This window comes from Meles meles, chromosome 18 (genome assembly GCF_922984935.1).
Source record: "Meles meles chromosome 18, mMelMel3.1 paternal haplotype, whole genome shotgun sequence".
Lineage (NCBI taxonomy): Eukaryota > Metazoa > Chordata > Mammalia > Carnivora > Mustelidae > Meles > Meles meles.
The window spans coordinates 45,910,053-45,923,990 of record NC_060083.1 but is presented as its reverse complement, the minus strand read 5'-3'; the positions used below and the strand labels follow the sequence as shown (position 1 = coordinate 45,923,990).

Sequence of the window (13,938 nt, the reverse complement as noted above, 5' to 3'; positions counted from 1 at the left end):
TAAGAGCTGTGTTTGTAAATGCACAAGTCTTTTGACCTCTATTCCAGTACTTTTTCCATTAAACTTAATGGTTTCAAACTCTAATGAGCCGCAGAATCACTTGGGTGCTTGTTAAAAATGTAGGTTCCCAACGAGCACAACTCAGCGGGTCTGGAATAGGGTTCAGGAAATTATATTTTATTTTTTATTTTTTTAATTTTGTATTTATTTTTTTAAGTAGGCCTCACACCCAGTGTGGAGCCCAACACAGGGCTTGAACTTAAAACTGTGAGATCGAGATCTTAGTTAAGATCAAGAATCAGATACTTAACCAGCTGAGTCACCCAGGTGCCCCAGGAGATTACATTGTGAACAAGCTCCCCCAAAGAATTTGCTCTGGGCCATGTGAATAAAATAGGCTTCTCAGAAAATTACCTTCACTATAGCAAGTAGGTTAGACAGTTGGTTCTTTTACTCATTTAAAAGGTATTAGTGATATTGGGTCTGAATTAGTGTAATGCTGTTTATTTTTCTTAATAGTCTTAGCCTGATTTACATTGTTTCCTCTACTGTATTATGGACTTCTTGCCCTCGGTTAATTCATATGATTTTTTTTTAATTGCATTATTAAAATGAAACTGGTTTATGTAGAAACTGGGTTTCTAACTTAGGCAGGAAAGTGTCCAAGAAACTTTTTTTTTTTTTTTTTAAGGATTTATTTATTTTAGGTAGACAGCAGGAGAGGTTAGGGGTAGAAGAGAGTCTCAAGCCGACTTGGCGCTAAGGATACCTGACTGGCGGGGTGCCTGGGTGGCTCAGTGGGTTGAAGCCTCTGCCTTTGGCTCAGGTCATGATTCCAGGGTCCAAGGATCAAGCCCCGCATCGGGCTCTCTGCTCCGAAGGGAGCCTGCTTCCTCCTCTCTCTCTACCTGCCTCTCTGCCTAGTTGTGATTTCTCTCTGTCAAATAAATAAAATATTAAAAAAAAAAAAAAAGGATACCTGACTGGGGGCTTGATCTCAGGACGCTGAGATCATGATCTACCAGAAACCAAGAATCTGACCCCTAACGGGCTGTGCCACTTAGGTGCCCCTCCAAGAAACTTTTAAAATGAGCAATATAGAGTATATAGTGATCATGATTTCTTGTAAGTAAAATAGTCCAATCAGGTAGAAATAATTGAAAATATAAAAATTCATTACTGAACCAGTATTTGATAAATAGGAACTAAGAAGAGACAAAATTGCTTTCAAAACTGTATGGAATCATAGATTTTTACCACTGTTAAAAAAAAGAAAAAAAGAGAAATTCTAGGGATGAGCTAGGATCTCTGGACTCTTAGCAGACACTGCGAAGGAAATCGGATTTTTCAGTTTCAGTCTACTTGACATTCTGAATTTATTCGTATATTCCGTGTGGACTTCATCTATTTCTAATTTGATACACAGTGGATTAGAATCTTGCTCTCCAGTACACATACATAGCTGCTGTTTTCTTCCAGGTGACAATAATAGTAAAATAGTAAACGTCTTGACAATGTTTAATTTATCCAATTTTACTTCAATTAAATACATTTCTTTTTTTAAAAAAATATATTTATTTATTTATTTGACAGAGATCACAAGTAGGCAGAGAGGCAGGCAGAGAGAGAGGAGGAAGCAGGCTCCCTGCGGAGCAGAGAGCCCGATGCGGGGCTCGATCTCAGGACCCTGGGATCATGACCTGAGCCAAAGGCAGAGGCTTTAACCCACTGAGCCACCCAGGCGCCCCTAAATACATTTTTTCTTAGATAATTTGAACTATATATTTAATTTGGAGAAGGTCTTGCTAAAATATCGTTTTGTTTTTTAAAAATTTTATTTATTTGTGGGGCGCCTGGGTGGCTCAGTGGATTAGGCCACTGCCTTCGGCTCAGGTCATGATCTCAGGGTCCTGGGATCGAGCCCCGCATCGGGCTCTCTGCTCCGCGGGGAGCCTGCTTCCTCCTCTCTCTCTGCCTGCCTCTCTACCTACTTGTGATCTCTCTCTCTGTCAAATAAATAAATAAAAATTTAAAAAAAAAATTTATTTATTTGAGAGCGCATGAGAGTATGAGCAGGGGAAAGGGGCAGAGGGAGAGAGAGAAGCAGCTTCCTCATTGAGTAGTGGACCTGACTCAGGACTCGATCCAGGACTTTGGGATCATGACCTGGGCTGAAAACAGACACTCAACTCACTGAGCCACCCAGACACCCCTAAAATTATGCTCCTTTAGGTTCATTCTTTTGGCTTGGATTTAATATTTATGTAACATCGCTTTTCATTCTCAGTCTCATTTTGTTAATGGAATGGTATATGGTAAACATTTTTAGATGATTCTTTGGTTATTGAACCTGGATAATAACTTTGTCCCATTTGCAAATAGAGTTGTTTCATTATCACCAAACTGCATGTAAAACATTATAATTTGTCACAGCTTCTATTTTAGAGTATCATTCATTTTATTTTAAAAATACCAAATTTGGAGGGGCACCTGGATGGCTCAGTTGTTAGGGGTCTGCCTTTGGCTCAGGTTGTCATCCCAGGGTCCTGGGATCAAACCTTGAGTAGGGCTCCCTTCTCAGCGGAACCTGCTTCATCCTTTCCCATTCCTCGGCTACTGTTCCCTCTTTCACTGTGTCTCTTTTCATCAAAAAAATAAATAGAACCTTCTTTAAAAATTTGGAAATGAAAAAAATTGGTTTTTTAAATTTTTCTTTCTTTAAAAAATTTTTTTTTATTTTTAAAAAATTTCTGAAGCCTTAAGGAGATAATTGGTTTAGAGTTCAACATCCTACATAGTGAGTTATGGTTTCCAAAGCATCTTTTATTTGTTACCTTCAATCTGCCTACCAAACCTGAAAGTGAGGATAATATCCATTTTGCAGGGGAGCCTACTGAGATGCAGGCTCTGGCTGTCAAAGGTGACATCGTGGTTTAGAAATTATTTCTTATTGGAGAACTGAGATTTTATAACCCGGCCTTTTTAGGGAGTTCCTAGAAAAATACAGGAAAACAAATATTTAAAGATGAACTGGGGAGAGGGTTAATGTTGAAAGTAAAGGAAGAATGGTTTAAATGAAACTGGAAAGTCTTTTTTGGATTTTTGAGGGATCCTGGAATAGTAAAAAATTCTCAGTGTAGTTATGGGAAACTCAACCCGTAGTACGAGAATACAGCTCTAAGAAGGTGTTGGATTGTTGTATGCCATAGGACTGGCTACTATCTACATAACTCCTCCAGATACTGTCTACTCAGATATTTTCCACTTGCTAAGAATTGAAGTGAGCCAGGGCGCCTCACTGGTACAGTCAGAATTACTGATCTCAGGGTTGTGAATTTGAGCCCCGTGTTGGATGTAGAGATTACATGAATGAATGAATGAATGAATGAATAAATGAGTGAATGAATAAATGAACGAATGAATGAATTTGAGCCCCATGTTGGGTGTAGAGATTACATAAATGAAGGAAAGAATAAATAAATAAGCAAGCAAGCTTAAAAAATATTGAAGCGAGTCTTAAGTCTAACTCCTTAAACATGTAATGCCTTCTTCTTGATTGCTAATGAATGACAGTAGATAAAACCAATTGAACAAATCTCTAAGTAATGCAAAATTCAAATATTTCTTTATGATAACGTACATATTTTTTTGAGATATGAAGGCCTGGGTAATATAGCCCTATGTTCTATTTGATGAAATAATTACTTGATGTACAAGACAGTTAAATTATCACAGTTTCATGGCATGAAGCAGAGGGCACTATGATGACCAAATACATAGACCTGAACAAGTTCTAGACCTGCTATGAACATGTTCATTCTTTAGAGTCAACAGATGCTTTTTAATTGAACATGGCTATATCCCAGATACTGTGTCAGTTACTTGGGATACAAGCACAAGTAAAACTCAGTGCATAGAAGTGATACCCAACATTTTTTTAAACTAAGGACCTAATATTCTTTTTCTCTTACCCCTTGAGCCCCGTGTTTTTTTGTTTTGTTTTTGTTTTTGTTTTTGTTTTGTTATTTTAACCTGAAATTGTATGTATGCATGGTTTGGTTTGGTTTGGTTTTCAGAGAGAGAGAATATGTGTACCTGCATGGCACGGGGAGGGGAAGGGGCAGATGAAGAGAGAGAACCCCAAGCAGGCTCCTGTCTAACATGGAGCCTGATGTGGGGCTTGATCTCACGACCCTGAGATCACAGCCTGAGCCGAAATCAGGAGTCTGATGCTAAACTGACTGAAGCACCCAGGTGCCCCCCTGAAATTGTATTTATTAAATTGGTTTTCCCATTTAAAAAATAAATTGATCTTTACATTATGGTATGAGATAGCCTTCAGTGAGTTGGTATAATTTTAGCTAAAACAATCTTATTTGGAGTAAAAGTATATTTCTTTTGGTGATTTCTTAAAAATTTTTAATTGAAAGCACCTCATGCACTCCCTTTATTATTCTCTTCTAAGGGCTTGAGTATCTCATGTCATCCCTTGAATCCCCTGAATCCTTTTCAGATTTAACATTCTGATTCTATAACATGTTCATTGGTAATGCCTTTTTGCCTCTTCTCTGTCCTTGTTCAGTAATATTAGGCTATGTGATTAAAATAGAACTATTTTTTATCTTAGGAAGTCAGATGTGATACCCTGGTAAGATGGAGGATGGGAATTCTTTAGGTCACAGTCAAATTTCTGTGCCCTTAGAAAACATCTGTATTTGAAAATCAAATTATTTAGGCTGTTGTATAGATTACTAAACTGGCTATGGCAAGAATGTAGTTAGTTCTGTACTGGAGAATTTGAATTCTATTGAGTAGGAGGTCTTTTTTTTTTTTTTTTGAAACCTTAGGAACTCGGGGCACGGGGGCAGTGGTGATGCCTGAGTGGCTCAGTCAGTTAACCATATGACTTTCGCTCAGATCATGAGCGGGGTCTTGGGATTGAGCCACGTGTCTGGCCCCCTACTCAAAGGGGAGCCTACTTCTCCCTTTCCCCCTGCTCTTGCTTTCTCACTCTCTCCTCTCTCAAATAAGGGAATAAAATCTTAAAAAACAAAACAAAACTTGGAAACTCTATTGGGAATAGTTAATGTTCTTGATGTTTCCAGTTAGTGTTTCATTTCAGTCAGTGTTTCATTTATCATATTATAGTTACTAAGAAAAAAATACTTAAATGATGCTGAAAGTCATCATTGTTTTCATGGTACTGAAGACTTATTTTCAGGAGAAGTTTTCAAAAGTGACACTTTGGCTTGGAAATAGATGTACCATTTTTTACTCTGTTTCTGCGAGTTGTGTGTAATCACTGTTTAATAAATGAAATTATATTTAATGCACTAGTGTAGGTTACTGAGAGTCCTACTTTGAGTAGTTTTGCAAATCAGAGAATATTTCGTACATGTATTTGAGTTGCTAAAAGTAAGAAACAGATTTAAAGATGCCAGGACAGGCTCTTGGACTTAATTAGTTAGTGGCCACTTTTGGAAGTGGATATTGTGACTTTGATGGCTTTTATATTTATTTCTGCTTTATTATGATCAGTCTTTTAAAACTATTTTAGACACCTTAAGAGAACATCAGATATTTTTAAGTGTTCTCAGGTATATGCATTGGCTCTGTAAATGTTCTGCCCCACCCCCATGCCAGAAGTTTAAGTTGGTAAGATTATTTTGTCTGATTATTGGTAATTAATGGGGGTTTAGAACTTTGTATTGACCACTGCCATATGCCCAATGCCTTCCAGCAGTGTAGTAGCAGTTCAGTAAATATTTGTAATGAATATTTGTTGACTTAATTTTAGTAAGGGGAAGACAGCAGAAAGAAATCGAGGTGTTCTTATATCTATTGACTGTCCAACCAGTGTTTTAATTACTTTGGAAGCTTCATTTCTAATCTGCTTCTATGGGGAAATCATATGATTTTGAACGACATGTCACTGATTACCAAATTATGGTTTTTTAAAAATATTTCCTTCCCAGTTGTTCTGTTCCTGGAGTTTGTCTCTAAAAATAATGTTTCTCGAAAAAGTATTTCTCTTCAGTCCAATTCTTTGGGCCAGTTTCTTAGATTAGTCCATCTCTATTTTCAAATCAAAACTGATTCATGAGGGATTTTCTCAGAAACAAGGTGGCTGTAATCAGTGAATTTTTATATTTGGCCTTATTTTCTCTTCAGTTACGATAAGTCATAGTAGCTTCACATATTAGCAAGAGATGTATATTTATATACGCACATGTTAGTACTTTTGTTGTATAAGTAGAACTATCTTTTAAAATATACCAAGTACAATTTGGGTTGGTTAATGAAACATGTGAAGTTTTTTCCTTCTCTTTTAAGAAAAATATTTTGGGGGGGTCATCTGGGTTGCTCAGTTGGTTAAACATCTGCCTTTAGCTCAGGTTATGAACCAGGGGCCCTCCAATGGAGCCCAGCTCCCGGCTCCCTGCTCAGGGGGGAGCCTCCTTATCCCTCTTCTCCTGCCTGTCCCACACTCGCCCCCTTTCCCACTCATGCTCATTCACTCTCTCTCTCAAATAAAATAAATATTTAAGTTACTCTAATTTTTTGCTGAGGTATAATTGTCATACAGAGTATTAATTTCAGGTTTAGTACATAATGATTCAATATTTGTATATATATTTAAGGTTTTGATTTAGAAAATAAGAATACCAGTTTTTGGTTTTTTTTTTCCCATCACATGAATACATCAGTATTGGCATATTCTAGATCTGGTATGTTTTCTTTTTTTTTTCCTCCCCTTCTCCAGTTGTCTAGATCACCGTCATAGTATTTATTAATCTTTGGCTGAGGAGGACAGTTTCTTCTAAGGAAAGTGTGTAGTGTTCTCTTGGAAGTTGTGTCTTTTGGAGTGAAATAAACAACAAAATGTTCTTAATTTAATGGATTTTAAGAAATATTTTCCTCCTTTAAAGGAAACACTTAGGGAACCTGGATTTAGTTCAGTTTATTTTATTTTATTATTTTATTTTTAATTGGCTTTTGTGTATTTTTATTTTTAAATTTTAATTTAATTTAATTTTTAGAAATATTTGAGAGAGGGAGCGAGAGAGTACAAGCAGGGAGAGGGGCAGAGAAGCAGACTCCCCACTGGGCAGGGAACCTGATGTGAGGCTCATGACCCACCCAACCCACTAAGCCACCCAGGTGGCCCTTTAAAGATTTTTTTAATTTTTCATTTTTTAAAAAGATTTTATTTATTTATTTGACAGAGACAGCACAACCAGGCAAAGCAGCAGACAGAAGGAAAGGGAGAAGCAGTCTTCCCACTGAGCAGAGAGCTGGACATGGGGCTCCATCCCAGGACCCTAGGATCATGACCCAGATGTTTAACTAACTGAGCCACCCAGGCGTCCCTAATTTTTAATTTTTTTAAAAAATATTTTATTTATTTATTTGACAGAGATCACAAGTAGGCAGAGAGAGAGAGGAGGAAGACTCCCTGCTGAGCAGAGATCCCGATGCGGGGCTCGATCCCAGCATCCTGGGATCATGACCTGAGCCGAAGGCAGAGACTTAACCCACTGAGCCACCCAGGTGCCCCACTAATTTTTAATTTTTTTAAGTAGGCTGCACACCCAGCATGGAGGCCAGCTTGAACTCACGACCCTGAGGTCAGGACCTGAATTGGGATCAAGAGGCTGGCGCTTAGCCTGCTGAGCCACCCAGGCACCCCTTTATTTATTTTTTTTTTTAATTTTTATTTTTTTAAAGATTTTATTTTTAAATAACCTCTGTACCCAACATGGGGCTCAAACTGACAGCCTCGAGATCAGGAGTCTCATGCTCTACCAACTGAGCCAGCCAGGAACCCCAGTTCAATTTAGTTTCAAAAAAAGTTGAGTTTTCTAGAGAATATCATATTAACAAACATTTGGTTCCTATCTACTTTTCAAAAGGTCACCACTGCAAATTGTTATTCAGGTTTTCCACAGTAGTGGTCTTTATGATAGGCTTTATCATTAATCACAAATGAGTAAGTTGAGAGGTTTTGTTTTTAAGCTGCTGTCTCCTTCTGTATTATATATTGTTCTCTATCTTTTTCCACTAGGATTTTTTCTTTGTCTGGAACCTCTTTAATAATGGAAAGAAATTACTGCTTTGCCCAGACAATAATGTCATCTTCAGATTGTTTTTTCTTTGGGTTTTGTTGTTGTTGTTGTTGTTATTGCCATACATACATTTTATAAGTAAGCTCTTTGCCCAAGGATGGACTTGAATTCACAACCCCAAGATCAAGAGTTGTGTGCTCCACCAACTAAGCCAGCCAGGAACCCCTATATATTTATATATAATATAATATATATATATTTTTTAAATTGAAGTATGATTAGCATACAGTGTTATAATATTAGTTTTAGGTGAACAACATGATTCAGCAGTTCTTTACAGTACTCGGTGCTTACCACAATAAGTGTAGTCCCCCTCTGTCACCAAAATGTTATTATAGTACCTTCAGATTATTTTTAAAGCCAGACTATTTTCTGTGATGAGTTACCTCTGCGTGGACTAATTACAAGTGGGACAGCCATTTTGATGCCACTTTCTCTGGAGTTCCTGGTCTCCTTCAAAGCTTGGCTTTGTTGTATACAGAAAGAAAGATGTTGGCAAGCCCTGGAAGACTTCATTAAAAGGAAACAAAGGAAAGCTACTTCAGGGGTTTTATTCATTCATAACAGTTTGAGTTCCAACAGAACTCAAATATACATAAGTTTTCTAAGCACTTAGTGTTAAAGGTTATTTTCCAGACCTTTTACTTACATATTTAAAAAAAAAAAAAAAAGTCTTGATGACTCCCTTCCCAATCCACAAACCCTCTTAGAGTTCTTTTAGTGAAGGAAACGATCACTGTCCAGTTGATCTGTCTTTGATGTTATTTCTTTAAGGAGGAGTCCCAACTGGGGCCCTGAATACTGATTTACCAGAATGAATAGTTAAATTAGAAATTGGAAGCTAGAGCTAGTTCTCTTGCTTTAACCCCCCCCCCCCCCGAATTGTTAAAGAGGAGGTTGTACATGTTCTCAAGTAGCAGTGCAAAAATCCCACATCCTGGGCCATCCAATGTGAAAACAACTGCTCTAGCACTAAGTGTCCTTCCTCTTCTTCAGCTGACATTGGGGGAGGGACAAACCAGTTGTTACTTTACCCCTTCCCATCTGCCTGCTAGAAGGCCTGTTTCCTACCCTAATGGTTTCTGCCTAACAAATGGTGTTTCTTTTTTACAGCATTATGATCCTGGACTTGTTGTGGTGATGGTAAACTTAGCAGTGGTAATTTTTTATTTTCAGACTGAATTACTCCTTTTGTCATCAGTGCACCAATATGTTAGGCTTACTTTCTCTGTTGTAGCCTTCATCCTTCTGCTTGGTCTTTTTCATTTTCCTTTCCTTTCCTTATGCAACTTGTCTGATCCTTGTTCATTAAAGGGTACTGTTAAGAAGGGATGTATCTGTTTGTGTTAGAACTGCCAAAAAAATCAGTTAAAACATTAAATTCTAATACTGTCAAAAACTTGATTTTCCCACAATGTAATGGGCACTAGCACTTGCTACTGCAATTTATAAATAAATTAAAACAAACTTTGACTGCCTTAGAAGGCAAAAGTACTAATGCAGAGTTTATGAACAGGGGTTTACAGAGGTAATGAATTTGTACCAAAACGTTGATTCTTGCAAAACAAATTCTGACAGACCAAAAAAGAAACCAAAACCAAAAAAAGTAAATTCCTTTGACATTTCTTTTCAATTCTTTCATTGGAACATTTGTGTATTTTACCAGTAAATCCCTGATTGAGACGTTATGAAAGTGATATTGCACCTAGGAAGTCATTTTTATAACCTGTCTTTAATTTGGTCCTTTTGCTAAAGATTGCAGTCACTGCTTATTTATTATACCATTGGGCATAAGATAGTATGCATTTTCATTTTGTTTAACTGGCAGTCTTTTTGATAGTTTCTAAAAGAAGACTGTATTTTAGAACTTTTTTCCTTTTTTTTTTTCCTGGCATGAAAAGATCTTTATTAACTTAAACTTTCACTGTGATAATTATTCTTAATTATCTCCTTATTTATTGTTTGAAAACTGTAATGGGATATTGGTGATAAGTAAACTTCTGAATTTGTTTTTCATTATGTTTTAAAGACAAAAATTAAACACATATGGAGCAACTGGATATAAGTGGTTGCCAATCACTTTGAAAACAGTTTTTTCTTTTTTCTCCAGGACCAAGCCTAGTCATGAATATGGCATTTATTTATTTTTAATTGGTTTTGGTAATATCTCAGATTTAGCCTGACAAAACTCAACTTTTTAGCCCAAAGGTATAATACATATGTGTGTATAACAACAACAACAAAAACACAAAAAAACCCTAAAAAAAACAATTGTTTACACCAGCCTGAGTGAAATGATGAGGGAAGTAAACATTGTGTTTTTTCACTAAAGGTGTACAACGGATAAGGTAAGTCAGTCCTCTTTTCAGTGGGCTTACATCACAATAAACAGCGCAAGTTGTGATGTAAAACAGCTGTGGTAGTAAAGTGCTTGTCTGCCCCATTTTGCTTTGTTTGGCTGGTTATGAGTGGATTAAATATACATTTTTTAAAATCTCCAGCATAGATTGATTAGTTTAAAGTCAATTTTCTTCGCAACTAGTCCTTTTCACAGCTTACTGATTGCCGTAGCCAGTGTTAAATCCGCTCTGGAAAATGAGACCTTAGAGCACCAGTTTTTAAAGTAAAATGATTTTTTGTCCGTAAGGGCAACTAATCGTTGCTTTTTATTTAAATATTGTCACAGCCCCAGTTAATTTTGAAAACAAAAAAATACTAAACATGCTGAATTGCAATTACAGAGTTTTCCTGTATCATGTTTGAAACCGTGCATTTTTTAAAATTTAACCATATCAATTGAGATTTATTACTAGTTTTAAAAAAGTCTGTATGGGAGGGTGTCCGTCGACAGAAAGAGTGATTCTTGATGGAAAGTTATTTGAGGATCATTTTAAAAAAGCAGTTTCTAAAGTTTTTGATTTTAAATCTCCTGGTGCCATTGCTTAGAAATGCTTTGCATTGTTTATTTAATTTTGTCATAGTAATCTGGAATTTTCCCCAACTGGAATGTTAGCTAAGGTGGTTAGTTGGGCTTAAACTGGGAGAGGTAGGTTTGGTTGTAAGCTGTGAGAATGGCTTGTGTTTGGTTCACTGTAGCTTTCTGGTCTCTGCACTCCAAGGCAAGATCTCTAACCACCCAAACCCAATGTATAAAGTGAACTGTTGGCTTAGCTTTGCCTCTTACCTTGATTATGTGTTTCTGTTACAGGGAGAACAGATCCCATTCCGATTGTTGTCAAGTATGATGTCATGGGCATGGGTCGCATGGAAATGGAGGTGAATTGATCTTGTTAGCTAAATTTTTTTAAATGGTGTATTTAAAATCGATATTAATTCAAATTCAGATGCCAGTACAAAAATACACTTATCAGATAGAATGTAGTTTTAATATCTTTCTTAGGAAATTAAAAAATATATTTTACATTCTCATTTACTGCTGGCTTTGAGGCAGGTAGATGACAGACAGTGCCCCTAAGGAAGTTGAATGTTTTGCACAGGGTTATGCCATGAGGCAAGATCAGACTTAAAACCCACATCCTGGTGATTATTTCATTAGGCATTGTTGTTCAACTCTGAAAATATTTGCCATGGTAGAAGCTTGCCCCTGTGTACAGCTGTCACCTGTGATACCTTCTTTTCATTGCCTAAAATATTTTCTCCATTTACTCCTAATTCTTTGGCATTGAACATTGAAGTAAAGTCTGTTATCATTTAAAAAATATGCCTGTTGGGAACCACCAGCATGATAGGATTAATTAGCTATTTTGCACACATTTTTCTCTGTGGGGTGAGAATGAAGTAAGAGGTAGCTGAGTATAATGCGAGGTTTTTATTTTCATGTAATACTGTGGTTGTGTAAATAATTTTTAATAGCTAGTTGGGGTACTTTAGGAATTACAACTAATTATATCTATTTTTGTTAAGCTCGATTATGCTGAAGATGCTACCGAACGGCGCCGTGTCCTAGAAGTAGAAAAAGAAGACACAGAAGAATTAAGACAGAAGTACAAGGTACCAAATGAAGCCATTCTTTGGTGTTGGGTGCTCACACTGAAAGTGGTACTCATTTTGGTGAAAAGAATCTCTATTTATGACAGGATTTGTTTAACCTTCAGTGATGATTACTAGTAGGCCTCAGGTTTCTGTTAGTTTCCTGTATTGCTGTTGTAAAACCTAGAGAGCTAATGCTTCATAAGTCTGTTGGAATGATCACATTCGTCTTTGGAAACACAGTGCCTGTACATAGTAGGGAGTAGTAGCAGTAAAAATTGTTATTTAAGAGTCCTTTGGGAACTTGAACCTATTGACAGGACTTTTGTTTTCAGTGGATGGGGTATTTTAAGAGTAACAAACTGAGGGGCACCTCGGTAGCTCAGTCAGTTAAGCAACCAACACTTGATTTTGGCTTAGATCATAAGATTGAGCCCTATGTCGGGCTCTGCATTGGGCATGGAGCTTGCTCAAGATTCTCTTCCTCTCCCTTTCCCCCTTGCTCTCTCTCTCTTTAGAAAAAAGAGAGAGAGAGAGAGAGAACATCGGTATTTTCCTTTTTAAGGGATTAATTTAAACTGCAGTTTTAGACCATGTTATAAGTTAGCTTTCAAATAGACTGACCAGGGAACATGCCTCTTAAGACGTACTATGCCCAGTCTCTACTATAAAATAGGTAAATTTGAAGGTAACAGATAGGCTTAGTTAAGATTATCATATAGAAACTGATTTTCATCATGAACCTTAAAGTGGGAAGATGGAAAAGGGGTTTATTTTTAAAAATCTATTCTACTGTAAAAAAAAAAAAAACTAATATAAAAACTGACAGAACTATAAGGAAAAATGTTACATCTACCACAATAGTGGGAGATTTTAATATATCTCTTTCAATAATTGATTTTAAAAGTGGAAGAGACATTCAGCAAAGACATTTGGAAGATTTGACTAACATTCACCTGCTGGTTATATAGAATTGTGAATCCAGTCACTTTGAAAATGAGAAAACTTTTCTTTTTTAAAGATTTTATTTATTTATTTGAGAAGGAGTATGAGAGAACATGAGAGGGGAGAAGGTCAGAGGGAGAAGCAGACTCCCCCCTGAGCTGGGAGCCCAATGTGGGACTCAGTTCTGGGGCGCCAGGATCATGACCTGAGCCAAAAGCAGTTGCTTACTTAACCAACTGAGCCACCCAGGTGGCCCAAAATCAGAAATTTTGAAAATATATGAAACATTAATTTAAACAAAATTTTCTACCATAATAACCCATGTCATAAAGTATCAACAAATCTCAAGAACTGAAATCAAGCCACAAAGCAGGTTTTTTAAAAAAATTAATTAATTTATTTTTAAAGATTTTATTTATTTATTTGACAGAGAGACCTCGAGAGAGGGAACACAAGCAGGGGAAATGAGAAAGGGAGAAATAGGCTTCCAGCTGAGCAGGGAGCCAGATGCAGGGCTCAATCCCAGGGCCCTGGGATCATGACCTGAGCTGAAGGCAGACGCTTAATGACTCAGCCACTTAGGCACCCCAGCAGTCAGTTTTTTAAATTAAAGATAGAAAAATCCCCTGTAAGTTATGAGAAAATTTAGTTTCCAGTAAGTGAAAGAAGAAATCACAATGCTAATTGGAAAATATTTTGGACTGAAAGATACAAATACTACGTATCAAAACTTGTAGGATAACCTAAAGCAATATCATATGTGTTAGCAAATACATATCCTTAAATGCTATTTAGAGAAAGCAGAAAATGAAGTAAACATTTCTCTCAGAAAGTTAGGAAAAGAATAGCAAAGTAAATCCAAAGAATGCAAAAGAAA

General features: G+C 36.7%; 1 protein-coding gene across 7 annotated transcripts in view; it reads left to right on the top strand.

The window, feature by feature from the left end:
- GPATCH8 (G-patch domain containing 8) overlaps window positions 1-13,938 on the top strand; it is a 105,521-nt gene that overhangs the window by 45,828 nt on the left and 45,755 nt on the right. For 4 of the 7 annotated variants that reach the window (XM_045984538.1, XM_045984545.1, XM_045984541.1 and 1 more), the window contains 2 exons: window positions 11,335-11,402; window positions 12,051-12,137. In XM_045984538.1, coding sequence (XP_045840494.1) covers window positions 11,335-11,402; window positions 12,051-12,137 — 155 coding nt within the window. Of the gene's footprint in view, window positions 1-9,239; window positions 9,285-11,334; window positions 11,403-12,050; window positions 12,138-13,938 lie in introns of all 7 variants that reach the window. The other 3 variants (XM_045984543.1, XM_045984542.1, XM_045984544.1) reach the window with 1 other exon arrangement.